The 27679-nt window shown below is 44.8% G+C and overlaps 1 protein-coding gene across 2 annotated transcripts; it reads right to left on the bottom strand.

Moving 5' to 3' along the window:
• Nucleotides 1-963: 963 nt before the first annotated feature.
• YDJC (YdjC chitooligosaccharide deacetylase homolog) lies at nt 964-27679 on the bottom strand. 2 transcript variants are annotated; one of them, XM_063457042.1, is made up of 6 exons: nt 27557-27679; nt 14705-14887; nt 6723-6882; nt 6465-6564; nt 3143-3320; nt 964-1513 (listed from the first exon to the last, which is right to left on the bottom strand). In XM_063457042.1, the coding sequence occupies exons 2-6, from the start codon at nt 14869-14871 to the stop codon at nt 1186-1188; spliced, it is 933 nt and encodes a 310-aa protein (XP_063313112.1). In that variant the 5' UTR covers nt 14872-14887; nt 27557-27679; the 3' UTR covers nt 964-1185. The 2 variants fall into 2 exon arrangements, with proteins under 2 accessions (XP_063313112.1, XP_063313113.1); XM_063457043.1 differs by lacking the exon at nt 27557-27679 and adding an exon at nt 15169-15282.

Genomic DNA, 27679 nt, shown 5'->3' with positions numbered 1-27679 from the left:
TCTGACGTAGATGTTTGTCTCATTTGACCATGTGTATGTGACCATGTGTATATCTTACGATAAATATTTTGGTTTCTTGCGTAAAAGAGTTCAGTCTCTCCCTTATGCAAGCTGCAGGACACCAACTCACCAATGGCAACCTCCTGCAGGCCTCCACAGTGCCTCCAACAGGGGCCTATTGCTGCTGCATGTCTCTCTTGTCCCAATTCATAAAAGTGCTGATTTCATGAGAAATCATCACTTTTATGAATTTAAGAACAATCCCTGGTAGCCAAGCTAACTGCCAGGAGGGCTTCCTCGTTCACTTTGCTCGAATGATTGTTCAAATGGAAGTGAGAGTTCCATGAGGAAGCATTAATCTAATGAGAAGCATTCTATTGTCCAATCGTCACATTTGCTGGATTTCCACTTTGTTTCCACCATGGTGGGAATGAAACTAGGGTGATCCAGTGCTATGGGTGATATTTATCATTTAATTTCTGTCCAGTGGGAGTGATAGGATGAGCTAAGCTGAGGGTAGTGCTGCCATGGCCCAGGAAAGGAAAATATCTGACATGTATGAATCATTTCTGATGGATATATACACATTCAATTGTTTACATTCCATAAGGTCAATATGGGGAATAAGTGTTGCCTAATTTCCTTTCATCATTTTACTGTATTTACTAGAAAGAGTTGGGTGAAATGTGATATTGATCAAGTCTTTGAAAAGAAGATGCTGTAATTCTCAAACAGATCCTTAATTGTGATGGAACATGTAATGGTGGAATGGGTCATTGCTAGTGAGGGAACTGGAACTATCTAAACTTTCTGAAAGCTAATTAGGAATGTATATCAGCCAGTATCAACTATATTCCCCTGTATACCATTCATTTTGCCCATTCTCACCACCCCCTAACACCATAAATGTCACTTGTGGCATTAGAACAGCTGCTTATTTCAACAAAAATGAAAATCTTCAAATAATATCAATGTCAAAGTTTAAAATAAAAACAAGAAAAAAACAACACTTCAAAAGTAGTAATCAACCAAAATTGGAGTCAGGGCAGCTCTATAAAGTTCCTGCCCTGTTAAACATTAGCGGCTATACTGACCATGGTGTAAATCCATCCCATCAAGCCTTTAAAGAGGCACGCTGGCAAAATCCCTGTAATGAGTGCAAGAGGTCAATTTCCACTCCAAGTGTTATAGATCTTTGAAACTACATAAGTGTACATTATGGTTATTATAATAACTGTGTAATGATGGGTCTCTTAAGATCTCTAACTCATGCAGTCTATCCCTGGATTGTGAGAAATCATCTGGACCCTCCCCACAGCCCCCCTCTTGCGGCATACTGGGGTAACCAGGGTGAGTCATCAGTTCAATGGTCATGCAGATGCTGGATTGGGTTGAGTGCCCTGGGGAAAGACTGCTATGCAAAGACAGGATTCCATACTCAATTGCTCTCTGGATGTTATGCGTCGACATGTACTTCCCCATTGTGCTGAGACCAATGTATAGATCCGGCCACCTGCAAATCAAATATATTAATTCAGTTAGAATAATTGCTTATAACACAGCAGCAATAAGATAAATCCTATTTATTTTGTTTGTGTGATTATTAGAAAAACACAAAAAGTTTTGTGCCACTACATCAATTGGCATTATAACAAGTTACAAAATGGTCTGTGAAAACAATTAAATGCACCTGGTGCAGGTTGTCTTGTTCTATATAAAGGAAAAAGACTTCAGCTGCACTCGTGTAACATCCAACAAAGTCCCCATGAAAGTTTATGATTATATATAGGACTATATTCAAAAGACAATTAGCTATACAGGTATAGACGTATATATTGTGACAAACAAAATAAATAATGTTTTTAGTTCTGCTGCACCTTTCCCATCAATCCGTACCTTCTTATTAATTCTGGTTTGAGGACTTTTGCCCCCCTTCTTTTTTAATTTTGAATAAATCATTACATTTAATGGACCTTCCTCATTAAACTTTGCTTGATGCTACATGAGTGAGGTACAAGTCTTTTGTGAAGTAATATTTATTTTAACATTGACTTCAAAAGAAGGCATTGTTGTACAGCAAGGTGTCTTCCCTAGTTTAGGAGGGTTTAATAAAATATTTATATTTCCAAAAAGGCAATCCATACTTAAAAAAATATAAATGCATTAATCTAGGCCCAGCAGACCCGGAGACCCAAGTAATGTTAATTAACAAACTGGTGTGCAAGTGTGAGGGAGGAGGGCAATATTCCCAGTTCAGTTCCCTGGTGGTTCAGGGGGCCAAGCTGTAGGTCTGCTGCCTAGGTGAAGACCACTTTGAATGATCCCTTTTCCATCTGTGACTGCGACGGAGTATTGGCAGTGATCTGCACCTGCTGGAGGTGCAGACCTGCAACTCTTTCACTACCTCTTGAGGGAAATGTTTAGATTTGCTCAGCAGTCAGTACAGCGACAGAACACACCTCAGAGCCGGCTATCTGCCAATCACAGGGGAGGAACTAATTTGCAATGAACCAATTTTCCTTGCAATTGGTAAAAATTGTGTATACATGATTCTGAGGTATGACTGTCCAAATAAGGGCTTAATATCTGCAGAAATTGTCCATAGGTGCACACAAGCTGATGATTGTAAAGGTTCCACAAAATATTTTTCCATATTATACATAGCTTTTGTGTTCACAATATCTTAGGTTAATTTTGGTACTTTCTAGATTAAAGGTGCTTTGTTGTGGCAAGTATACTTCACCCAAAGTCAAGATAGCGATGGGAATTTACCAGTATAACACTTTCACGGTGGCATTAAGTAAGCCTGATTTAATGGACTTAACAATATTTTTTTGTCTATGATGCTGTGTGTATAATGAAATTACCCAAATCTAATGACCAGGTGATCAGCAAATATATTTACATCATAATCTGTTAGGCATGTCACTAGCCATTAAGGTGTTAAAACAACAATAAGCATTAGGAGGATGTGGAATATACATTTCTAAAAAATCTCAAATGTATTCCTTATCCAAAGCAGTCTAACAGGATAGATTAACCTCAAAGGATGTTTTGTGTGCAGAGGAAGAGGTATAGAGAAAGCAAGAAAGTCGTGGTCATCATCCCTGGACCCTCTTTCCCATATAATTAGATAACTTACCTAAGGCCATAGCTCTTGAATATCCCCACAGAATTCAGGGCATCTTCCTGTACTGCTCTATTAAACACCATAAGTTCCTCAGGGATCCAGTCACACCTGTGAAGGCCTAGCTCCACTGGCAGTCTTGTGTAATGAATTCCGTTTTCCTGCAGCACTTGAGCAAACTCTTCACGGATCCCTAATTAAAACATCAGCCCCAATTAAGATACTATTCGTTCAATCTGAATAGCTTCATTTTACATACGTATTAGATCTAAATAATGAACGTTATCTATGAAGAGCATTATTTAAACTAAGTTTTAAAAGTGGAGCAATAAGCACAGTTGACCAGTAGACTAAACATTTCAACAGGCACCTCAGTACCCTTAAAAACGTTAGCTTGCTGAAGATCTTTAAGGGTTTACTGCATGTACCTTCAGACTCATTTGATAGAAATACAGATTTCAAGAAAAATCTGAACGTTTATAATACCCCTTTGTTTTCTACCTCATTTGCTTTGGACTGTTGTTCAAAGTGGAAGTGAGGGCTTCTCATATTGGACCAAGGGTTTTAATACTTCACTATGAGAAACATTGTTGGTGTGTCCCAATGCTTCTATGAGAAACATCTGATTGGACACAAGTCAGCAGTAATGAGGATTTCACAGGTGGCAGATTGGGGTGTAGTAAGGAGACTCTACCAGTGCTAGAATACATCAGTTTGGTTATATCTTATTTCAGTGCTGATGTGGGGGAGTTATCTAAAGAGTTTAGGGAACAAGCCAATTAAAAAAAAAGAAATACCAAAACCTCTGCACTAGGCTGGAAGAGGCCAAGATACTATTGGAGGATTTGGCCAACAGTATATGGTGGATTAACATCTATATCTGCAAGAAGCTTGGGATGGTCAACAGGGTCCCATCGTGAGGGAAATATTCAAGACTCTGCTACTGGATTTACCATAGGCCTGGATTTACCAAGAGTTACCTTCACGCCTTGAGTTTTGAGATACTGTAGTGTGCGTGGGATCATGGAAAATGGAGGGAACGCATATGCTCTGGACGTCGGTCAAGTCTGTAAGAAGGCATCGACTGCAAGGCACGCTGGATTTGACAGCCAGCTGAAAAATGCGTCAATCTGACGGTTGAAGCGAGATGCAAACAGATCCAGGCTGAATGGTCCTCGCCAGATCTGCAGACGTCGAAAGATTTACGGGTCTAGTTGCCAATCGCTGGAATCGATTCCAGTGTCGGGAAAACCAGTCTGCAACAAGGTTGTCTGAGCCCGGTAAATATTCTGCTCGAAGGGAGATATTCCTGTCCAGGCATAACTATTACAATTCGCTCACATTGCGAACCGTTGACACATTGTCCATCTTCAGAACCAAGGAACAATTGTAGACGTGCTTGGTGAAACTGCGGATTGCAAAGAAACCTGCAATTAGTTTGAGGCAATTGATATGAAGTGCTTGTTCCGATTGGGACCAGAGTAGAATGTTCTGAGAAAGTCGCGCCTGATCCGAGAAGGCTGGCATGTGACTCCAGAATGAAAATTGGGTTGCGATCCGAAGATGGCTCTCCCATTCCAAGCTTCCATATGATGTAGGCACCAGTTGAGTTCTAGTCGGACCTTGTCTGTGAGTGTGATCTGCTGATCGTAAGATGTCGACTGATGCAAGTAACGTGTTTTTAGGTGTTGTTCTCGGTAGTGTAACGGGGCAGGGAATATTGCCTGTATTGAAGCATAGAGTAAGCCGATGATGAGGTCCCGCAGGCAGAGATATGGTGACACCAGCAACCTCTGAATGTCCTTTTTGATGGATTTGATTTTTGTTGTAGGAAGTTGTAGAACTGCCTGAACAGAATCTATCTGGAATCCAAGGAATTGCACTGTCTGAGATGGGGTGAGAGATGAATTCTGGAGATTGATCACAAAGTCAAGGTTCTGTAACAAAGCTGAGGTCATGACCATATGAAGGTGTAGAGTCTTCTGGTCCTGTGCCATGAGGAGGATATCGTCCATATATACGATGGACCGAATTCCCTGGGAGCGTAGTAATGCCATTACTGGTTTGACATGTACCACCAACATGTGATTGTTGCAAACCACTTTCACAACTTCACGGCAATGGTGTTCCCTGATGGCAGTGGCCTCTTTTAGCAGGATGATGTATCCTGCCACACTGCATAAATGGTTTAGGAATAGTTTAAGAAAAATGACAGACTTTAAGGTATTTAACTTGGCCTCCAAATTCCCCAGATCTCAATCCAATTGAACATTCGTGGGATGCACTGGAACAACACAGAACATGTACAGAGGTTTGGTGGAGTCCATGCCTCAATGCGTCAGAGCTGTTTTGGCAGCTTGAGTGGAACCTACATGATATTAGGCAGGTGGTTTTAATGTTGTGGCTGATCAGTGTAATATTGATGTAAAGCCGGTTTGTGTGAATTTTACTTATTGCGCATATGATGTCACCTTATTAGGATATATATTCAAAATGCATTTGTAGGTAAAAAAAAAATACAAAACATGTTTTATATTAGGACTCAAACTTTCAAATTTCCACTATTCATCAAGGAGTTAAAATTCAGTCCTGGTAAGTATAAATCCACCCCTGGTTAGTGTGCCATGGCTTGCTGTGGTGAGTAACCTTTAGGGCCTGGCTTGAACATAGGAATTTATTTCTTGAACCCTGCCTTGTGATGTCCATTAATTGTTTATTATAAATTTAAAAAAAAATGATCACTTAATGAGAACAAATAACTGCATGCGTGATTATATAATGTAATGGTATTCAAGATATAACATAGTTGGCAGAGCCTGAGCTGCCAAGATATTTTTTGGAGCCCCTTAAACAAAACAAAACTCAACAATGGCTGGACTTCCTAGATAAACACTTTCCTGTTCTTATACAGACAGATCCAGAAGCACACACAATATATAGGATTCTGGCAACCCTCCTGTAGTGGTTCCATTTGACTTCCGAACAGCAGCCTGAAAATCGGGAAGAATTGATAGTCTATTAAATATACCCACTGTTGCTGCTCAAGTGTAAGAGCTCAGAGCGCAGTTCTGGAAAGTGCTGTTCAGCGAGAGCTGCTCAATATTTCTGTCTTCCAAAAATAGCTCTAAAAGGCCCTTCTCCCCTTTGCTTGCCTGTGACAGCAGGTCTGAACTTACAATGAGATTGTAAAGTATAAGGGGAAAATGTGAGATTATCTTAAGAGCACATCATTTTAATTTATAGGAAATAATTATCAGGTTGCTTAATGCATGATACACGGATTCTTACTTAAAACAGAGTTAAATTATAAGCAAGTTTTGTAATCTTGAACTCTTACTTGGTAAAATGTGGACATGCTGATGACCATCCATATGTTGAGGAGTTTGTCCTGTCAGCTCTCTAAACAGACTGACCTGTGCTTGCAGCTCCTGTCTGACCTATAGAGCAAAACAAATGGTCAGAAGAAAGAAGAAAGAGACACACATATTTTGAACAAACGCATTTTAAAATTGTATAAGTCACATATTTTTAAGAAACTCTGAGCAACAATTGATACAGAAAAGTGCTTTGTATTCAGAGCTAAAGTGACCCTCACCTCTGGCATGCTGAGCTGTCCTAGTGCCAGTGCTTTCCGTATACCCATCTTGCCAAGAAAGACACCTTCAGAGTTAACAAGGGAAGATTTCTGACGTAACTCAGCAGAGACCGGGATGCCCTCTGAGAGATTGGCATGAAGACCAATGGGAATGTTATACCTTAATAAGCAGTAGATATATTGTAAATAAAAGAAGTCTATATATACACACACACACACACACACACATACATATCATAATTGCTGATTGATAAAGAAAATACAATGGCAGACATACCGTAAAGCAGGCTAGGGCTTTATGAATGCCAGAAAGCACAAATCGACTTTATAAATTTTAGCTAGGCCACTCTATGTACAAATTCATACACAAAGTACAACATAAACATTATTGGTAAATAAAACATTTATGAACAGGCTTACCAAATTAGCAGTTCTAATTGGATTTAAAGATAAAGGTGTCCTACACCAGTCTTCCTTCAGACACAATTATTATTAGAAGAACAATCATGCATGCATGTACACGAGTTATATAATGATATTTATGGTCACCAGACCTGCTCTGAAGGCATTCAAAGATTTTGAAAGTCAATGAACAATTTAAAGGAACATTAAAGGCACCCAGACCACTTCAACTCAATGAAGTGGCCTGGATGCAGCACACCTGTTGTTTTAGGCCTGCAATCTAAAACATTGCCTTTAGCTACATTCAGGAATGATTTAATTGTAGGATTCACACTAGAGAAGCTTCTGCACTGATAGAGTTTGTAGTCTTCAAAAGTCTTCAAAACGCAGACCTTTTGAAAGCATAGGATTCAATAATTCCCTATGAGAAGCATTTGATTGAACAAGCACAGTCCATACACTTCTCGTTCTCAATGCATCTCTAAAGGAAGCACTGGATTAGACAAGAAGCCAAGGAGGTTATGCCTGCTGGATGATGTCACAAGAGGATAGGCAGGCGGCAGCACTAAGTGAGACTCAGTATTGGATAAATGTAAGCAAACCCCTTTTTTTACACCTCATCACTTGGAGTGTGCCCAGCTTACATATTATATATTTGATACAGTTTATTCTCTATTAAAAGAAAAACAAAACATAATATTAGTCATGACAGGTGCTCTCTAAAGAAACACCCCAAGCACCATAACCACAACTTTCAACTGTAGTGGATATGGTGCCAGAAATGCCCTGGCACTGTCCCATAAGGTCAAACCATTTAAGTACAGTTTGACAACTTACCTTGGTCCTGCAATGGGCTGCAGTGGTTATGGTGTTTTGAGTGTTCATTTAACCCCTTAATGCTGTTAGGATGTGCTATGTCGTCCTGCAAAAGGGTGACTTTACCTACCTTCCATTACGATTCGAAAGGACTGCCCGACAACCCAGGCTGTCCACCTGCAACAAATACTGCCCACCGTGTCATATGGTCTTGATCGCATGACTCGGATCATCAGTTTACATCACTGCCGCAGGGGGACTGCCTGGGATGTCAGGCAGATCCCCCAATTCAATGAATTTAAAAATAAAAAAATTAAAAACCACACAGTTGTGGTGGAAAATAAATAAAATTATATAGAGATTTTAAATTGTTTGTTTATATATAGATTTTAAATTGTTTGTTTATTATTACATATTTTATGTGATTTTTTATATATTGAGGGATCTGGCTGACAACCCAGGCAGACAGTCCAGAGAATTTAAATGAACACTATTGGGTCACAAACAAAAACCATGTATTTCTGACCCTATAGTGTTAAAAAAATAAAATAAAAAAATCATATAGCCTCCCTGGTGCCCCTTGTTCCCCTAAATATAGTAAAACCTTACCTTTATTGCAGTCTGCTGGTGCTGGCGCCACGCCTGATCTGCTTGCTTTGCTGACATCATCAGAAGTGTTGATCTTAGCCAATCACAATGCTTTCCCATAGGAAAGCATTGGATTGCCCAAGCTTGTCAAAGAAACAGATCAGGGCAACAGCCAGCACAAGCCAAACATAGCCCTGGCCAATCAGCATCTCCTCATAGTGATGCATTGAATCAATGCATCTCTATGAGAAAAATTCAGTGTCTCCATGCAGAGGGTGTAGACCCTGTGCAGCACTGCCCCGGGAAGACCTCTAGTGGCCATATGAAGAGTGGCCAGTGGAGGTATCCCTAGGCTGTAATTTAAACACTGCCTTTTCTGAAAAGACAATGTTTACAGCAAAAAAGCCTTAAGGGAATGATTATACTCACCAGAGCAAATACAATAAGCTGTAGTTGTTCTGGTGACTATAGTATCCCTTTAAAGGGAAACTCCAGTGCCAGGAAAACAATCCGTTTTCCTGGCACTGCATGTCCCCTCTCCCTCCCATCCCCCAATCCCCGGCTGCTGAAGGTGTGAAAACCACTTCAGTGACTTACCTGAGGCAGCGACGATGTCCCCACGTCGCTGCTCCTTCCTCCGCGCCTCCTAGTGATTGCGTCGGCCGGTGGGCGAGACTGATCCCGCCCACCGGCCGGGGAAACCTAATGCGCAAAAAACTGCAATAATTACACTTGCAGGGTTAAGAGTAGTGGGAGTTGGCACCCAGACCACTCCAATGGGCAAAAGTGGTCTGGGTGCCTGGAGTGTCCCTTTAAGTTGCAAGCCATGTCTTTGACCCTGTAACTTTCCTGAACCTCATAAAACCTGTACATGGGGTTTACTGTTGTACGTATGAGACATTACTCAACAAATATGAGTGTTTTCGTACAGTAAAACATAATAAAGATATCATTGGTGAAAGGGTAGTTTTTGTGTGAAAAATGCAAAAAAAAAATATGAACACTAACTTTGGCCAGAGTTTGTGAATGGACATTTTGAATACACTAGGTCGTCTACTTTTGCAAATGGTTTGTCATGATGGGGGTAATTTTCATTCCTGGGCTGCTATACGGTCCCAAAGGCAACATAGGCCCAGCAAACCAATTCGTCAGATTCCAATATGTATAAACTGAAATGGACAAGCTCTTTATTTAAGCCTGTGACTTTCCAAAACACCATGGAACCTGTACATGGGTTGCATTGGTATACTCCTGGGACCTCACAGCATACAAATATATGTTTTGTTGCAGTAAAAGCCAACAGTATTATGACATTCACCGTTAAAATGTCATGCATAAGTTGAAAAACAAAATGTCTTAATTTCTCACCCTTTTTTTTAGATTTTATTCATATTAAATTGTGTTCCATATGGAAATATTTGATGTGAAATTAAAGCCCTGTTACTCATGAACAAAATTACATATAATAAGTGTGGGCACACTTAAAGCGGCACTCTCATGCCGAACTTAGCTTTTCTCAATCTCTTCCTCTTCTCCCCCTCTCTCAGGATCTGTTATTATTTTCTTCCTGTCTTCTTTAGTTTTCTTTAAAATCATAAGACAAAGTAGGGACTCTTTGCCTTATGGAGGATTCCTCCGCTTGACCAGCTCTGACCAGCGGAGGAGCAAAGTGTGCTTTATTTCCGCTGGTCAGAGCAATTTTCCCATAATTCTTACCTTTCCTCTGTGATCTCGCGATGCTTCCTGTTATTTTAGACGAAACTGCCGAATTGCGTTCTAACTGAATGAGAACAGTTTGTTCGTTTGTTTTAGAACTCAATTCGGCACTTTGTTCGTATCGGAATTTCATTGGAATGAATGAAACTCCGATTCAATTTGTGCCGCAGCTGCATCTTGCAGCTGCTTAGTAGATAACGCCCTAATTCCCACGGTATTAAGGAGTTATCTTCCAAAAGACTGAAAGACCTAAATTGGTCTTTCAGACAACTTTACTAATACCAAGTAAAGATTACTTAGTATTAGTAAATAATATGCCCCTACTTACTAAACCGCGAGTAGGGGCATGTCAAGTAAACAGTGAGCAGCCATAACACTCTGGTGGGCTTGGAATCCAACCTGAGTACTCTGTCATTTTACACAGTGTGGGAAAATTCCAAAGAACTTTCACACGCGGTGTAAAATGACACAGAGCACTGTGATTGGATGGATTTTAAGCCACCCAATCAGAGTGCTCTGTGTCATTTTACACAGCGTGGGAAAGTTCTTTGGAATTTTCCCACGCTGTGTAAAATGACAAAGAGCACTCTGGTTGGCTTAAACCAACCAGAGTGTTCTTAGCCTAATTGCAGGGCAGGGCAAGGCTTTATAGCCTTCCCCCGCCCTGCAGAGCTAAGTCTGCGCGGAGCCCTCCATGGGTGAAGATGGATTATTTATTTTTTTTGCGCTCGTGTTTTTTCTTTTTCGTTGTGTTTTTTTGGAGGCGCTCGGGGTTTTTATTTCATTTTAAGTTAGAAGGGTATGATGTTTTTTTTTATTTGGCCTTTTTTGGGGGCTGAAAAATGAAGATGTCAAATGGTAAGTTGAATTTTTCTTTACAGGTTAGTTATTTTATTCCCCTCTCACTATATTTTAGGGTGAGGAGGGTAAGTAGGGGGTAACTTTTTTTGGGGTGGGGGGGGTGGGTGACTAGGGGCTTGGGGACCCCTAGTCACCTTTGATGGGTGGGGGGGATTTGTCTTAGGGACCCCACCCGCTGCCCAGAGGTTGGGGCCGGGGGGAGGACAGTAGGTCCCCCCTCACTATCTTTATGGCCCCCACCCACCGCTCAAGGTTGGGGGCCGGGGGGGGTGGGAGGTCAGTAGGTCCTCTCCCCCCCCATTGTAATTTATGGCCCCTGTAACGGATCACCTGGCACCCCGACTGGGTACCTCCTTTGAAGGATGCTCCTAACACTTCCTGAGGGCTCCAAGCACTCCAGCCAACACCATAACCACCGTAGACTCCTCCAGCGAGCAAGGCAGGAACAAGCTCTTACAAGAGCTTAGTAGTGATTTAGCAAGGGAGTATGACAAGCATAGCAATCCCTTGTAGCAGATTCCCCCAATAAGAGACAGCACTCCAAATTGAGGGTGAAGTAGAACTGACAGAGCTGTGGGTTTATTGTTCTTATATACACATTCTTACACATTAGTACCACCCACAGGGTTTTGTAAAACAACCAATAAACATTATACGAAGAAAATGAAAAGAATTAACCTAGGGCCAAAATTTAGATATCACAAGGTAGAGGGCACAAAAAAGGGGGGTAACCCCTAAATGGTGAATATCATAGAGAATAAACAAAAAAAGAAAAAAATGCCATTCTACCTGTGTATGATTTACTGAGAAGATTATAGGCTTAAAAAGTAACTTTTAATAAATAAATCTAAAATAAAAATATATTAAAGAAAAATCATATGAACAACAGGAGTGGGTGGAGACTATACAGTGAGTAAAACTCTGACTACTTATACAAGCTGTAAAAGTGTATACATAACACTAATGCTGAAGCAATACTGTTTTGCTACAATATAACATCAGTGTATTCCCAAGTAATAGAAGTGATACTATATTATATATCACTAATAGCTGTAACAAGAGGGGGGAGATAAGACGACTGCTAAACCAGTGCTGTCAATAGTTAAAAGATTTATGGATAAGTAAATCCCTACATGATAGTACAACTAAGGACATGGGTTAGCTCCACATACAATAATTGATAATGTTCTATGGTGCTTAACCTCAGAAAGATCAACGTTAATGGTTCAGCTCAGACAGATTTCTGACAGACGGCGATTAGCCAGTTAAATATCACAAAAGGTGCCTAGATCATAGCAGCGTATTGATAATAAATAAAGGTTGCTGTCAAGCAGTAAAGTGTAAAATAAGGGGTTGCTGACCTAGCTCCGTTTTTTCTGCAAGATACCTAGCAGTATATTCTAGTGTAACAACGGCTGCCTGCACTGAGTTATCTTCTGCTTTACCACAGTGGAGCACAAAGTAGTAGCTCACCTGTGAAGGACTGCTGACAGGCAGCAGTTAACCGGTTAAAAGTCACACAAGTTGCCAGAATGACCTAGCTTTCAGGTCTTTGCAGGGGAAATCAAGCATTTCAACATGGGGCCATAGTCACAGGGCAGGAGCCTGGCAATCAGTCTTCTCCAATGCCCAGTGGTGAGGCTGGTTCCGCCACAGCCCCCACCCACCGCTCAAGGTTGGGGGCCGGGGTTGGACAGTAGGTTCCCCCCCCCATTGTAATTTTTGGCCCCCACCCACCGCTCAGGGGTGGGGGCCAGGGGAGGGACAGTAGGTCCCCCCCCCCCCTTATTGTTATTTAGGGCCCCCACCCGCACGCCGCACAGGGGTGGGGGCCGCATAGTAGTTTTTTTTAGTTTTGTTTTTTTACAGTGGGCAGCCACAGGCTGCTCACTGTTTAGTGGACATGCCCCTACTCACGATATAGCGAGTAGTGGCATTCGGGAGATTTTAAATCTCCCTTATGCTAATATGGGGGTCATATTGACCCCCATAGAGTGAGGGGGACATGGGGGGGCTTAGGAAGTGGCGGGGAGCACTGCTCCCAGCCGCTTCTATCTTTACATATTACAAGGAGGGAGCTGCGCACCAGTAGCTCCCTCCTTGTAATAAACTGCACAAACAAACGAACACTGATATTCAGTGTTTGTTTGTTCGTCTGACAATGCTATTCATTCATTCGTCTTTCTGACGAATGAATGAATAGATGAAATTCCCGTTCGCATGTCCAAGTGTTTAACTGGGCATGTGCGGGAATCTCACAGTTTATCTAGTGTGGGCAGATGACGTGTCCCACGGGGACTTCATCTACCCACACAAAGATGGCGGTGCCCTGAATATAGATCGGGGCAGAAACTAAAGATTAAAAATAGGTAATATGGGGAGCTTAGTTACATTTGGGGGTGACTAGGGGGTCAGTTAGATGTAGTGGAGGCGGGAGGGGGGTTAAAAAAAAAAAAAAAAACGGGATTCGGCCATGACAGTGCCGCTTTAATATGAAAGAGGTGAGGTGAGAGGAGAACAAACATATAACTCAAATTCTAGGTTTTGGTTAGAATTTGTACAATTGCCTCCATCCTTAAGGGTTTAATGTGAAGGATAATGGATAAGTTACAACCATAATGCAACAAAATGTATTAAAATCACAAGTTATTCAATACCAAAGATTTGACTGCTCCATGCCAGATGCTCACTGTACTCTGCACAGGAAAGGACAGGCAACAATTATATTCCATGAGGGTCAGTTTACTGCAGAGTGAATTTTGGTGAATAGAAAAGAGCTTTGTTAATCAGACAAGTAAGAGAACTTTTCCACTTGGGGTATTTTGGCTTAAATGTTACAAATCTGTGGTGAATTCATTACAAATACATCGATGTAGATAATAAATCTTTCTTAAGAAATCGCTAGAGTTAAATTTAAAGGGACTCTCCAGGCAGCAGTTTTTACGCACCTGGTTCCAGCGCCGGGAGCCTCGTGAAGCCGCGCCCCCTATTTCATCAAAATGACGAAATAGGCGGACGCGAGCAGGGAGCAATCAGACGCATCCATTTGGAAGCGTCATTGCTCCCTTGTGCGCATGCGCGGCTTCGCCACACATGTGCACATACTTCAGAGGGCGGCATTCATGCCGCCCTCTGAAGTCCTGAGCGCACTACCGCGCATGCGCGCGGCCGTGAGCTGAGCTGACTGACAGCTCAGCTCGCGGTCTTTGCCCGCCCCCCTCCTCTGCTGACAGGCTGGAGAGAGAAGGCGCGCACACAGTGCCTTCTCTCTCCTGACACTGTCAGACGTATTTTAATACGTCTGATGTGTACAGGGCCTTTTTAGGGCCCTGCATGATAGGAAGTCCCTCTGGTGGCCGTCTGAGTGATGGCCACTGGAGGTATTCCTATCAATCAATGTAAACACTGTATTTTATCTGAAAATACAGTGTTTACATTAGATTGCCTGCAGGGAGCTATAGATCATACCTGAACAACTACATTAAGCTGTAGTTGTTCAGGTGACTATAGTGTCCCTTTAAGAATACGTGGTGTGTGCATGTGAAGCAAAACCTAAAATAACAGCAGAATTTGTTTGTTTTCCACGTCTGCCTTCTTACCTCTGTGCTTGATCAGCTGCTCCAGCTGCAGAGCTCCCATTAACCAGAAGGGAGACACTGGACACACCACCAGCACGAAAACAGTCAACGATGCCAAGATCCCGACGTGGGCAGTACCCAAAATCATCTCCTGTCACTACCAGCTTGATCTTTGTGCTCAGAGACATTCCACAAAGGCTTGGTCTATATGGATCAGAGAGATATATTTCAAAAAAGTTAAAACAACATTTGTAAAAAAAAAAAAAGTAAAATAATTATGAAAAAAAATTACATAATGGCATTTCGTAGATTATATTTTTCATAACATTATGAAATAGTTCATCCATTACCTCATACTGTTACACATGTAATGGGCAGATGTCTGTGCCACATTAATTGATTGAAACATGTACTCTGATGTAGCGAATGGGTGCAGGCACATTCAAATGTACAGATCAGGAAGCACATGTATTATTAGTACTTACTATTATTAGTAAGATGTTCTTACCTTTCTTTCCCTACTTGTCTACCTTGTTTCAGGCTATGCAGTACAACTACGGTAGCTTCTAGCTTGCATTACTTGCTGTTCCTGTATTGCTTAAAGTTTACAAGGAACATAAAAAAAGGAAGACTTTAGTACGATATGTGTTATCATGTTCCATTACGTGTCACTGGCCCTCCTTTGGGTGAAGCTGTGAACCATATCGCAGCAGGACCAACCCACTGATCAGATAGCCATATGCTATTCATGTTTACTGTGTGAATTCTTACACTCATTGTGTAACACACAACACATTGTAACTTTTTTTTGGTAAGGGGACACTCACGTCAGAAAGTTACTATATATATATATATATATATATATATATATATACACACACACACACACACACACACACACACACACATACAAAAAGGCGTATAATCACTAAACTATGAATTGTGGGTAACAGCGAAATGGATGACACTCATCAAAAAACATCTATATTGAAAATAATTCTAGAAAATCAGCATTTTTTACCTAGTTAGGCTATGTTGCACTAAACTATCCCTTTTTCACACACCCCTCCCCCCACCTCCATTTAGAGAATAAACACATCTTTACCAAAACACCATGCTGAAATTAGTTTTGATATTTTTTTTGTATGTAGAAAGGATTGTTAGCGTAGAAAAAATGTTTTATTTTACTTTGACAACATTTCCTTGTAATACCTGGTTTTTTTTTGTTTTTTTTTAAAGGCATATTATTTTACATATGTTTTTGAATGTAATTCCAGAACTGTTCAAGTGACTAACTCAAGGAAATTTAAGGTTAGAAAATTCCCCATAATTAAGTCCACATTTCAAAGGGAACACATTTCAAATAATACTGCAAACCACAAATTGCAGCATCCCTCCCTGTTCCCACACACACACGCTCAATAGTTTGAATTTGGCCTAGAAGAGAAAAAAATAAATCATCAGCTAAACATCAAATAAGTATTTCAGATATGTGAATTTGTGGTTTGTAAAACTAAACTGGTTGATTATGAACAGCAAAATACTACAGCAGAAGGCTAAAATGACCCACAAATTATATTAACAATTTATACATCAAAATAATGCAATATATTTGACCCCATTATGGATAAACAACTGGGTATAAATCAGAAAAATAACCAAAATTTAGCAAAGCAGGCTAAAGAAATGAACAAATTAGTGAATAAATTTGATTTAATTGATTGCTGGAGATTGTTGCATCCCAGTGAGAAAAACTATACTCACAGATCTGTCCCCCACGGCTCAGCGGCAAGAATTAATTTGATTCTTGGAAATGTAAATTTTTCTAAATTTCTAATCTCAGTTAATATAAAAGAGAACACGTGGTCTGACCATGATTTAATATTAGTTGAAGTTGCAGAAGGAATAAAAAATTCCACCATTATGGAGACTAGACGATAGCCTCTTAGAAGTAAAGTCAAATATCGATCATATGACCAATTTGATAAATTTATTTTTTAAAGAAAATTCGACAGATGAGATCACTAAAGAATGCCTTTGGTGTACATTTAAAACAGTGATAAGACGGTATTGGATTAATTTGGCAAGTCAACATAAAACAAAGAGAGAGGTTAAATCAATATATTATGTATATTGAATATTATAATTTATCAACTTTGAATAAAAGTAATTTTTCAAGAGAAAGATTAGAAAAGATTAAGATCTGCAAAACAAATATAAATAAGTTAATCGAGGCTAGAATTCAACGAAATTTTAAAAAATTGAAAGTAAAATTTTATTACAAAAACAACAAAGTAGACTCTATGTTAACAAATAGACTAAAAAAACTAAATTTGGAAAGAAAAATTTATAAGATAATAGTAGGAGGTGAGAATATTACAAAACCTGAAGATATAGCCGAGACATTTAGGAAGTTCTATGGCAAACTATATAATTTAAACTTAAATCCTCCAATAAAAAGGCATGGAAAGATATTTATCAAAGTTAAAAATGCCGAAAATCTCAATTGATCAGAAAAAGAATTTACCGTATTTATCGGCGTATAACACGCACTTTTTCTCCCTGAAAATAGGGGGAAAATCGTGGGTGCGTGTTATACGCTGATATCCCATAATTACTTACCCGTCTTGAAGCGTGGGCCGGTGTTCAGCGTGCACCGCGGTACTGGAACTTCAATTTCAGGTTCTGGTGGGACTGAAAGGAAGTGTGCACACTTGTGCACACTTCCTTTCAGTCCCGCCGGAAACCGGAACCTGAAATTGAAGTTCCTGTACCGCGGTGCGTGCTGTGAAGCCGGCCCACGCTTCAAGACAGGTAAGTAATTATGGGACAAGGGAAAGTGCGCTAAGGGACACTATGGGAGGGGGGGAGAATACTATGGGAGGGGGGGTGGAGAATACTATGGGAGGGGGGGTGGAGAATACTATGGGAGGGGGGGGTGGAGAATACTATGGGAGGGGGGGTGGAGAATACTATGGGAGGGGGGGTGGAGAATACTATGGGAGGGGGGGTGGAGAATACTATGGGAGGGGGGGTGGAGAATACTATGGGAGGGGGTGGAGAATACTATGGGGGGGAGGGGGAGAATACTATGGGGGGGAATACTATGGGAGGGGGGAGAATACTATGGGGGGGGAGAATACTATGGGAGGGGGGAGAATACTATGGGAGGGGGGAGAATACTATGGGAGGGGGGGGAGAATACTATGGGAGGGGGGGGAGAATACTATGGGGGGGGAAGAATACTATGGGAGGGGGGGGAAGAATACTATGGGAGGGGGGAGAATACTATGGGAGGGGGGGAAGAATACTATGGGAGGGGGGAGGAGAATACTATGGGAGGGGGGAGGAGAATACTATGGGAGGGGGGAGGAGAATACTATGGGAGGGGGGAGGAGAATACTATGGGAGGGGGGAGGAGAATACTATGGGAGGGGGGAGGAGAATACTATGGGAGGGGGGAGGAGAATACTATGGGAGGGGGGAGGAGAATACTATGGGAGGGGGAGGAGAATACTATGGGAGGGGGGAGGAGAATACTATGGGAGGGGGGAGGAGAATACTATGGGAGGGGGGAGGAGAATACTATGGGAGGGGGGAGGAGAATACTATGGGAGGGGGGAGGAGAATACTATGGGAGGGGGGAGGAGAATACTATGGAGGGGGGAGGAGAATACTATGGGAGGGGGGAGGAGAATACTATGGGGGGCACTATGGGATGAGGGGGGGACACTATGGGATGAGGGGGGGACACTATGGGATGAGGGGGGGACACTATGGGATGAGGGGGGACACTATGGGATGAGGGGGGACACTATGGGATGAGGGGGGACACTATGGGATGAGGGGGGACACTATGGGATGAGGGGGGACACTATGGGATGAGGGGGGACACTATGGGATGAGGGGGGACACTATGGGATGAGGGGGGGACACTATGGGATGAGGGGGGACACTATGGGATGAGGGGGGGACACTATGGGATGAGGGGGGGACACTATGGGATGAGGGGGGACACTATGGGATGAGGGGGGACACTATGGGATGAGGGGGGACACTATGGGATGAGGGGGGACACTATGGGATGAGGGGGGACACTATGGGATGAGGGGGGACACTATGGGATGAGGGGGGACACTATGGGATGAGGGGGGGGACACTATGGGATGAGGGGGGACACTATGGGATGAGGGGGGGACACTATGGGATGAGGGGGGACACTATGCGATGAGGGGGGACACTATGCGATGAGGGGGGACACTATGCGATGAGGGGGGGACACTATGCGATGAGGGGGGGACACTATGGGATGAGGGGGGGACACTATGGGATGAGGGGGGACACTATGGGATGAGGGGGGACACTATGGGATGAGGGGGGGACACTATGGGATGAGGGGGGGACACTATGGGATGGGGGGACACTATGGGATGGGGGGACACTATGGGATGGGGGGACACTAGGGGATATGGGGGGGACACTAGGGGATGAGGGGGGGACACTAGGGGATGAGGGGGGGACACTAGGGGATGAGGGGGGGACACTAGGGGATGAGGGGGGGACACTAGGGGATGAGGGGGGACACTACGGGATGAGGGGGGACACTAGGGGATGAGGGGGGGACACTAGGGGATGAGGGGGGACACTAGGGGATGAGGGGGACACTATGGGATGAGGGGGGGACACTATGGGATGGGGGGGACACTATGGGATGAGGGGGGGACACTATGGGATGAGGGGGGACACTATGGGATGAGGGGGGGACACTATGGGATGAGGGGGACACTATGGGATGAGGGGGGACACTATGGGATGAGGGGGGACACTATGGGATGAGGGGGGACACTATGGGATGAGGGGGGACACTATGGGATGAGGGGGGACACTATGGGATGAGGGGGGACACTATGGGATGAGGGGGGCACTATGGGATGAGGGGGACACTATGGGATGAGGGGGGACACTATGGGATGAGGGGGACACTATGGGATGAGGGGGGACACTATGGGATGAGGGGGGGACACTATGGGATGAGGGGGGGACACTATGGGATGAGGGGGGGACACTATGGGAGGGGGTGGAGAATACTATGGAAAGGGGGGGGGACACTACAGGATGAGGGGGGGGACACTATGGGATGGGGGGGGAATACTATGGGAGGGGGGAAATTTGTTGGAATTTCCTTCTTAAAATGAGGTGCGTGTTATACGCCGGTGCATGTTATACACCGATAAATACGGTAAATAAGCCATTTAGAACAGAAGAATTAGAACGGCAATTAAGAATTTAGCAAAACAAAAAGCTCTGGGTCCTGACGGATATACTAATCAATTTTATAAAAACTTTAAACTTCAAATCATTCCAGTGTTAACAGATACATTTAATGAAATATCAAAAGTAGGCCATGCTTCAGCAGATTTTTTAAGAGCACATATTAGTCCGATATTAAAACCGGGCAAATCCCCGACAGAATTATCAAGTTATCGCCCAATATCATTAATAAATGCTGATGTTGGGGGCGGAGCCTGACCGCCAAGCCGTGCAGACACGCAAAGCACGAGCTCCTGCCTGGCGGGCCGAAACCGGGTTCAAAGCGACGGCAATTCTGCCAGAGGACCACCGAGGGTACACCACCCACGTCGGGGGTGTCCCACGGACCCGAACGAGACCACCCCGGAGCCTGTCGGAGCTACGGGAGCGGGAATCCAAGTGCGGCCTACTGGGACTAGGGTCGGGGAGAGGCGGCCGCTCTCCCCGACACCGGAACCCTTACGAGACCTTGCATCTCCCAACCCCCACCCCGGACCGGTGGGGGACATCCCGGTCCACATTGGACAAGCTACTGGCACAGCGGGCAAGGGCACCAAACTGCCAAGACGCATCCAAAATGGCCGCCCAGCGCCGACCTAACGAGCAGAGTACCTGCGTCCAGCCACCCACATACCTCCTGGGGGCCTTGGACCAGATCTGCACAAGCTTTTGGGCCACACTACACAGCCGCGGAATGACTCTCCAACGGGCGGTGAAAACTGTGGCAGCATGGGTCCGACCCGCAACGAGAGCCGATGCTACAGATACCTGCCTCAAGCTCCCAGAACAGCCATCCGGCGACGCAGATACTTGCGATCCCCACGGCGGGGAAAAGTACCACGCTGTTCCCACTCCCAAATACACATAAGCGGAATAGCCCACCATGCCTACCACACAAGCACTCCACCTCAGCTATGCATCAAGCGCAGCACGACCCAGCTCACTCTAACCAGCGCTGCACACCAAGCAATCAAGCGGCTGCACATCCTACAGGCTACTACAAGGGCAGACTCCCAACACAGAAACGCCGAAGACATGAGGAACTGCCTAACAGAGCACCAGCGTTTCCCGGTGTCAAGGGTCGGCTGAACTTGCACTGGACTTACCCGTTCATGCCAGAGTCCTGCAAACGGCTATGTACTTTTACCTATGATTTACCCTGATCTTTTACATGCCCGGAAGCCCTAGCTAGCAACCTTTATTTTAAATTCTCTATCCCTCTGCAAAATGTTTATCTACGTTTGTTCATGCATTACTAGTCAGACAATCAACAATACCGCAGATGTATTTCGCTAGCTAAACATTTTATACCAGCATAAGTACTAATCGATGGGAGCTAGATTTGACTGGATAGCCAGTATAGGGGGCTAATTAACAACTCACTGTAATCTCACTGAAGTCTAACGGCTTCTTAACCTCAAGTCCTAGCATACTTAATACTTAATGCTTACTGTGAATGTCCTATAGCGTGTTAACACTATGTGCTAGCTACATTCATTCTTACTTTACAGTCCTAACGGCATGGTCTAGCTTGAACAATATATATAAAGTAGGGCCTCACAGTGAGAATTTAAACTTAGTCCACCATACCAGAAAAGAAGGTGAATATGTCATAGAGATTTTTTCCTTAATTGTCTAATTCACTTACTAGTAGCATTTACTCTGCTAAAATCACGCTGGATGAACGGCCAGCAAATGCTTAGACGTTATGTTAATTATATCATATTACTGCATCCGTATGTCGACTAAATGGTTAACCTTTATACGCATCTAGACTAAGGCATTGATAACATGCATGTTTCTATTACCTCGCTATGTTCAAGCTTTCTGCGAAAAGCTAGTTTTCTGTTATAAAAAAAATGTGCAGTACATCTTGACAAAGCTTGTATTCAACACTGCACGTCAAAAATAAAGAATTAAAAAAAAAAAAAAAATGCTGATGTTAAACTTTATTCAGCAATTTTGGCAAATAGACTCCAAGCAGTGTTGCCAGAAATTATACACAAGGACCAGATAGGTTTTGTAGCAGGGAGACAATCCAATAACAATACTAGAAGAATGATAGAGATAATGGACTGGGCCCAAACAACTGGGATGCCCCTGCTGACCCTGTCGATTGATGCCGAAAAGGCTTTCGACAGGGTCAGCTGGGATTTTCTAAAACAAACCATGTTTAAAATGGGTTTTGAAGGTTGGTTTACGGGGGCAGTGGAGGCTCTGTACTCGGAGCCGTCAGCTAGAATTGTAGGTAGAGACTTAAGATCTGAATGGTTCAAAATTCTTAACGGCACGAGACAGGGCTGTCCACTCTCACCACTTTTATACGTTATTTCAGTGGAACCCTTGGCATGCATAATTAGACAAAGTATAGGTATAAAAGGGATTTCTATCCCAAATGAACAACTTAAAATCTGTCTATATGCAGATGACGTTATATTGACTATTACAGAACCAGAACACTCGCTACCACTGTTATTGCAGGAGATAACATTATATGGCGAGGTCTCCAACTTCAAAATGAATATTAAAGGGACTCTATAGTCACCATATAAAAGCAAGAAAGACAGGTTCCCCAGCCTTCCTTCTTGCTTTTATATGAACTTTCATTCATTAAAAAAAAAAAAATCGGTGTTTTTATATTAAAAACTTACCTCCGTTCCAGCGCCGAGCTCCCCGCTAGGCCGCGCCCCCTTTTTCGTCAAAATGACGAAATCGCGGGGCCCAATGGGACGGCTTCACGCTGGACCAATCGCGTTCTTCATAGAGCGGCATTGAATGCCGCCCTATGAAGAACCTGAGCGCTTTACCGCGCATGTGCGCGGAATGCGCGTTCGCGAGCTGAGCTGTCTGACTGACAGCTCAGCTCGCTTTCTAAAATTGTCAATAAGGGGGGGGACCTACTGTCCCCCCCCGGCCCCCACCCCTGTGCGGCGGGTGGGGGCCCTAAAATTATCGATAAGGGGGGGGGGGGCTACTGTCCCCCCCCCGGCCCCCACCCCTGAGCGGCGGGTGGGGGCCCTACAATTATCAATAAGGGGGGGACCTACTGTCCCCCCCCCGGCCCCCACCCCTGAGCGGCGGGTGGGGGCCCTACAATTATCAATAAGGGGGGGACCTACTGTCCCCCCCCCGGCCCCCACCCCTGTGCGGCGGGTGGGGGCCCTAAAATTATCAATGAGGGGGGGACCTACTGTCCCCCCCCGGCCCCCACCCCTGAGCGGTGGGTGGGGGCCCTAAAATTATCGATAAGGGGGGGACCTACTGCCCCCCCCGGCCCCCACCCCTGAGCGGCGGGTGGGGGCCCTAAAATTATCAATGAGGGGGGGACCTACTGTCCCCCCCCCGGCCCCCACCCCTGAGCGGTGGGTGGGGGCCCTAAAATTATCGATAAGGGGGGGACCTACTGTCCCCCCCGGCCCCCACCCCTGTGCGGCGGGTGGGGGCCCTAAAATTATCAATAAGGGGGGGACCTACTGTCCCCCCCGGCCCCCACCCCTGTGCGGCGGGTGGGGGCCCTAAAATGATCAATAAGGGGGGGACCTATTGTCCCCCCCCCGGCCCCCACCCTTGAGCGGTGGGTGGGGGCCCTAAAATTATCAATAAGGGGGGACCTACTGTCCCCCCCGGCCCCCACCCCTGAGCGGTGGGTGGGGGCCCTAAATACAAAGGGGGGGGGGGACCCTAGTTAACCCTCCCCCCCCCCCAAAAAAAATTATCTCCCTACCTACCCCCCTCACCCTAAAAATAATGAGGGGGGACCATTAACTAAAAACCTGTAAAAAAGAAAAAATGAGATAAAAAAAACTTACCATTCGATGTTTTCTTTCTTCTAAAATCTTCTTTCTTCAGCCCCAAAAAAGGCCAAATAAAAATCCATAATAACCGACGCAATTAAAAAAAAAAAAAAAAAAAAAAAAACGAGCGCAAAAAAAAATAATCCATCTTCACCCATGGAGGGCTCCGCGCAGACTGAGCTCCGCAGGGCGGGGGAAGGCTTATAAAGCCTTGCCCCGCCCTGCAATTAGGCTAAGAACACTCTGATTGGTGGGTTTGAGCCAATCAGAGTGCTCTTTGTCATTTTACAAGCGTGGGAAAGTTCTTTGGAATTTTCCCACGCTTGTAAAATGACACAGAGCACTGTGATTGGATGGGTTTCAAGCCATCCAATCACAGTGCTCTGTGTCATTTTACAAGCGTGGGAAAGTTCTTTGGAATTTTCCTACGCTTGTAAAATGACACAGAGCACTGTGATTGGATGGGTTTCAAGCCATCCAATCACAGTGCTCTGTGTCATTTTACAAGCGTGGGAAAGTTCTTTGGAATTTTCCCACGCTTGTAAAATGACACAGAGCACTGTGATTGGATGGGTTTCAAGCCATCCAATCACAGTGCTCTGTGTCATTTTACAAGCGTGGGAAAGTTCTTTGGAATTTTCCCACGCTTGTAAAATGACACAGAGCACTGTGATTGGATGGGTTTCAAGCCATCCAATCACAGTGCTCTGTGTCATTTTACAAGCGTGGGAAAATTCCAAAGAACTTTCCCACGCTTGTAAAATGACACAGAGCACTGTGATTGGATGGCTTGAAATCCATCCAATCACAGTGCTCTGTGTCATTTTACAAGCGTGGGAAAATTCCAAAGAACTTTCCCACGCTTGTAAAATGACAAAGAGCACTCTGATTGGTTTAAACCCACCAATCAGAGTGTTCTTAGCCTAATTGCAGGGCGGGGCAAGGCTTTATAAGCCTTCCCCACCCTGCGGAGCTCAGTCTGCGCGGAGCCCTCCATGGGTGAAGATGGATTATTTTTTTTGCGCTCGGTTTTTTTTTTTGTTTTTTTTTTATTGCGTCGGTTATTATGGATTTTTATTTGGCCTTTTTTGGGCTGAAGAAAGAAGATTTTAGAAGAAAGAAAACATCGAATGGTAAGTTTTTTTTATCTCTTTTTTTTTTTTTTACAGGTTTTTAGTTAATGTTCCCCCCTCATTATTTTTAGGGTGAGGGGGGTAGGTAGGGAGATAATTTTTTTTTTTTGGGGGGGGGGAGGGTTAACTAGGGTCCCCCCCCCCCTTTGTATTTAGGGCCCCCACCCACCGCTCAGGGGTGGGGGCCGGGGGGGACAGTAGGTCCCCCCTTATTGATCATTTTAGGGCCCCCACCCGCCGCACAGGGGTGGGGGCCGGGGGGGGGACAGTAGGTCCCCCCCTTATTGATAATTTTAGGGCCCCCACCCGCCGCACAGGGGTGGGGGCCGGGGGGGGGACAATAGGTCCCCCCCTTATTGATAATTTTAGGGCCCCCACCCGCCGCACAGGGGTGGGGGCCGGGGGGGACAGTAGGTCCCCCCCCCTTTGTATTTAGGGCCCCCACCCGCCGCACAGGGGTGGGGGCCGGGGGGGGACAGTAGGTCCCCCCCCTTATTGATCATTTTAGGGCCTCCACCCGCCGCACAGGGGTGGGGGCCGGGGGGGGGACAGTAGGTCCCCCCCCTTATCGATAATTTTAGGGCCCCCACCCACCGCTCAGGGGTGGGGGCCGGGGGGGGACAATAGGTCCCCCCCTTATTGATAATTTTAGGGCCCCCACCCACCGCTCAGGGGTGGGGGCCGGGGGGGACAATAGGTCCCCCCCTTATTGATAATTTTAGGGCCCCCACCCGCCGCACAGGGGTGGGGGCTGGGGGGGACAGTAGGTCCCCCCCCCCTTTGTATTTAGGGCCCCCACCCGCCGCACAGGGGTGGGGGCCGGGGGGGGACAGTAGGTCCCCCACCTTATCGATAATTTTAGGGCCTCCACCCGCCGCACAGGGGTGGGGGCCGGGGACAGTAGGTCCCCCCCCTTATCGATAATTTTAGGGCCCCCACCCACCGCTCAGGGGTGGGGGCCGGGGGGGGACAATAGGTCCCCCCCCTTATTGATAATTTTAGGGCCCCCACCCGCCGCACAGGGGTGGGGGCCGGGGGGGGACAGTAGGTCCCCCCCCTTATTGATAATTTTAGGGGCCCCACCCGCCGCACAGCGGTGGGGGCCGGGGGGGGGGGAGGAGAGTAGGTCTCCCCCCCCCCCCCCTTCAACCACTATTGTGGACCGTAAGCGTCCCTGTGGGTTCGGGCTTCAGCTGTCAGCTGAAGCTGAAGCTGTCAGCTGAAGCCACGCCCACAGCAGTGCTGACAGGCTATCAGCACACAAAGCGCGTTCACAGTGCTTTGTGTGCTGATAGCCCGTCTGATGCATTCACCCAGAATGCATCGGACGAGAGGCCTTTTTAGGGCCTCTGAACTCGGAAGTCCCTCTGGTGGCCGTCTGATTGACTGCAACAAGAGGTGTTCCAAGCTTCCAATGTAAACACTGCATTTTCTCAGAAAATACAGTGCTTACAAGAAAAAGGCTCCGGGTAGCTGTAGCACTCTCCTGAACAACCTCATTAAGCTGAAGTTGTTCAGGTGACTATAGTGTCCCTTTAATAAAACATTAGCCTTAACTATAAACATAGGGAAATCACAGTAACAAACGTTAAGACAAAATTATTCATTCAACTGGTCAATTACACAGCTTCCATATTTAGGCATTTTGTTAACATCTGAAGTTGCTCGCTTAAAGGAAATGAATTTTTTAAATCAACTAAAAGAAATGAATAGATTGCTTAGGGAATGGAGGTTTCATGAAATATCATGGTGGGGCAGAATTAACACGATTAGGGCTTATATAGTCCCAAAATGGATCTATCTGTTCCGCATGATCCCTCTTAAGATCCCATTACACTGGTTAAATTTAATACAGAGAAGTTTTACAGACTTTATATGGAGGGGCAAGAAACCCAGAATCAACTCAATAACATTAGCAAATAAAGTCTATCGGGGAGGTCTGGGATACCCATTAGAGTGGAATGAAGTAAAGAGACATACATCCCAGTAGAAGTGGAGAGCGGTATGTTGTTAACTCTAGAAACAAGAGAGTTGTATGTGGTGTTTTTTTCATGGGGTACATTTGTGGGGCCATTTGGTCCCAGTTTAATTTTAGAGATTAATGTTATTTTATTATAAAATGTTTAACATTGGAGGTATTTTAAATTATTTGCTTTGTTCACAAACAAAACGTATATGCATGTCTTAGTTTATTTATTGCCTTCTTGGAACATGAATGCTTAGCAGCATATTACAGGACAGCCATAGAAAAGAGGTCTCAAGTGCGCCAAATATAAACATAAATAAGAGATGTATTTAGGTGAGGTGAAAAGTGACATACATGGAAGGAAAACGAGTACAAAGTGGTTACAGGGCTATAGAAAAATAGAATGGGGTATAAACGGTCACGGTGTTCTAAAAAAGGCTGTTGAGAATGTTATAGAACTCTGTGTAACACAGGATGACAGGAAGGCGTGTGTTCTATGAAGGAGGTGCCAGGCTGTGCTCGGTATGGGGATATGCCTAAAGGGAGGGGCCGGAAAGGTCGCAGCATTATATTCCGCTGCCTACACTGGAATCATTTTCAGGGCCTTCTCTACACACTGTCCCTCGGTTAACGCCGGATTCTCCCGCAAACCGGCCGCCTTCCCTCTCACCTGTCCGGTGTCCACCCCAGGCACGCCCTGCGCCCTTACCGGCGCTTTCATTTCCTCCAGCACGGAGCAACCTGGCTGGTTATCGTGTCGCGGTGACACCCGCCTCCATTATTGCGCACGTCA

The sequence above is a fragment of the Pelobates fuscus genome, chromosome 5 (assembly GCF_036172605.1).
Source record: "Pelobates fuscus isolate aPelFus1 chromosome 5, aPelFus1.pri, whole genome shotgun sequence".
NCBI lineage: Eukaryota > Metazoa > Chordata > Amphibia > Anura > Pelobatidae > Pelobates > Pelobates fuscus.
The sequence above is the reverse complement of the archived record's forward strand: the minus strand, read 5'-3'. Positions and strand labels throughout refer to the sequence as shown.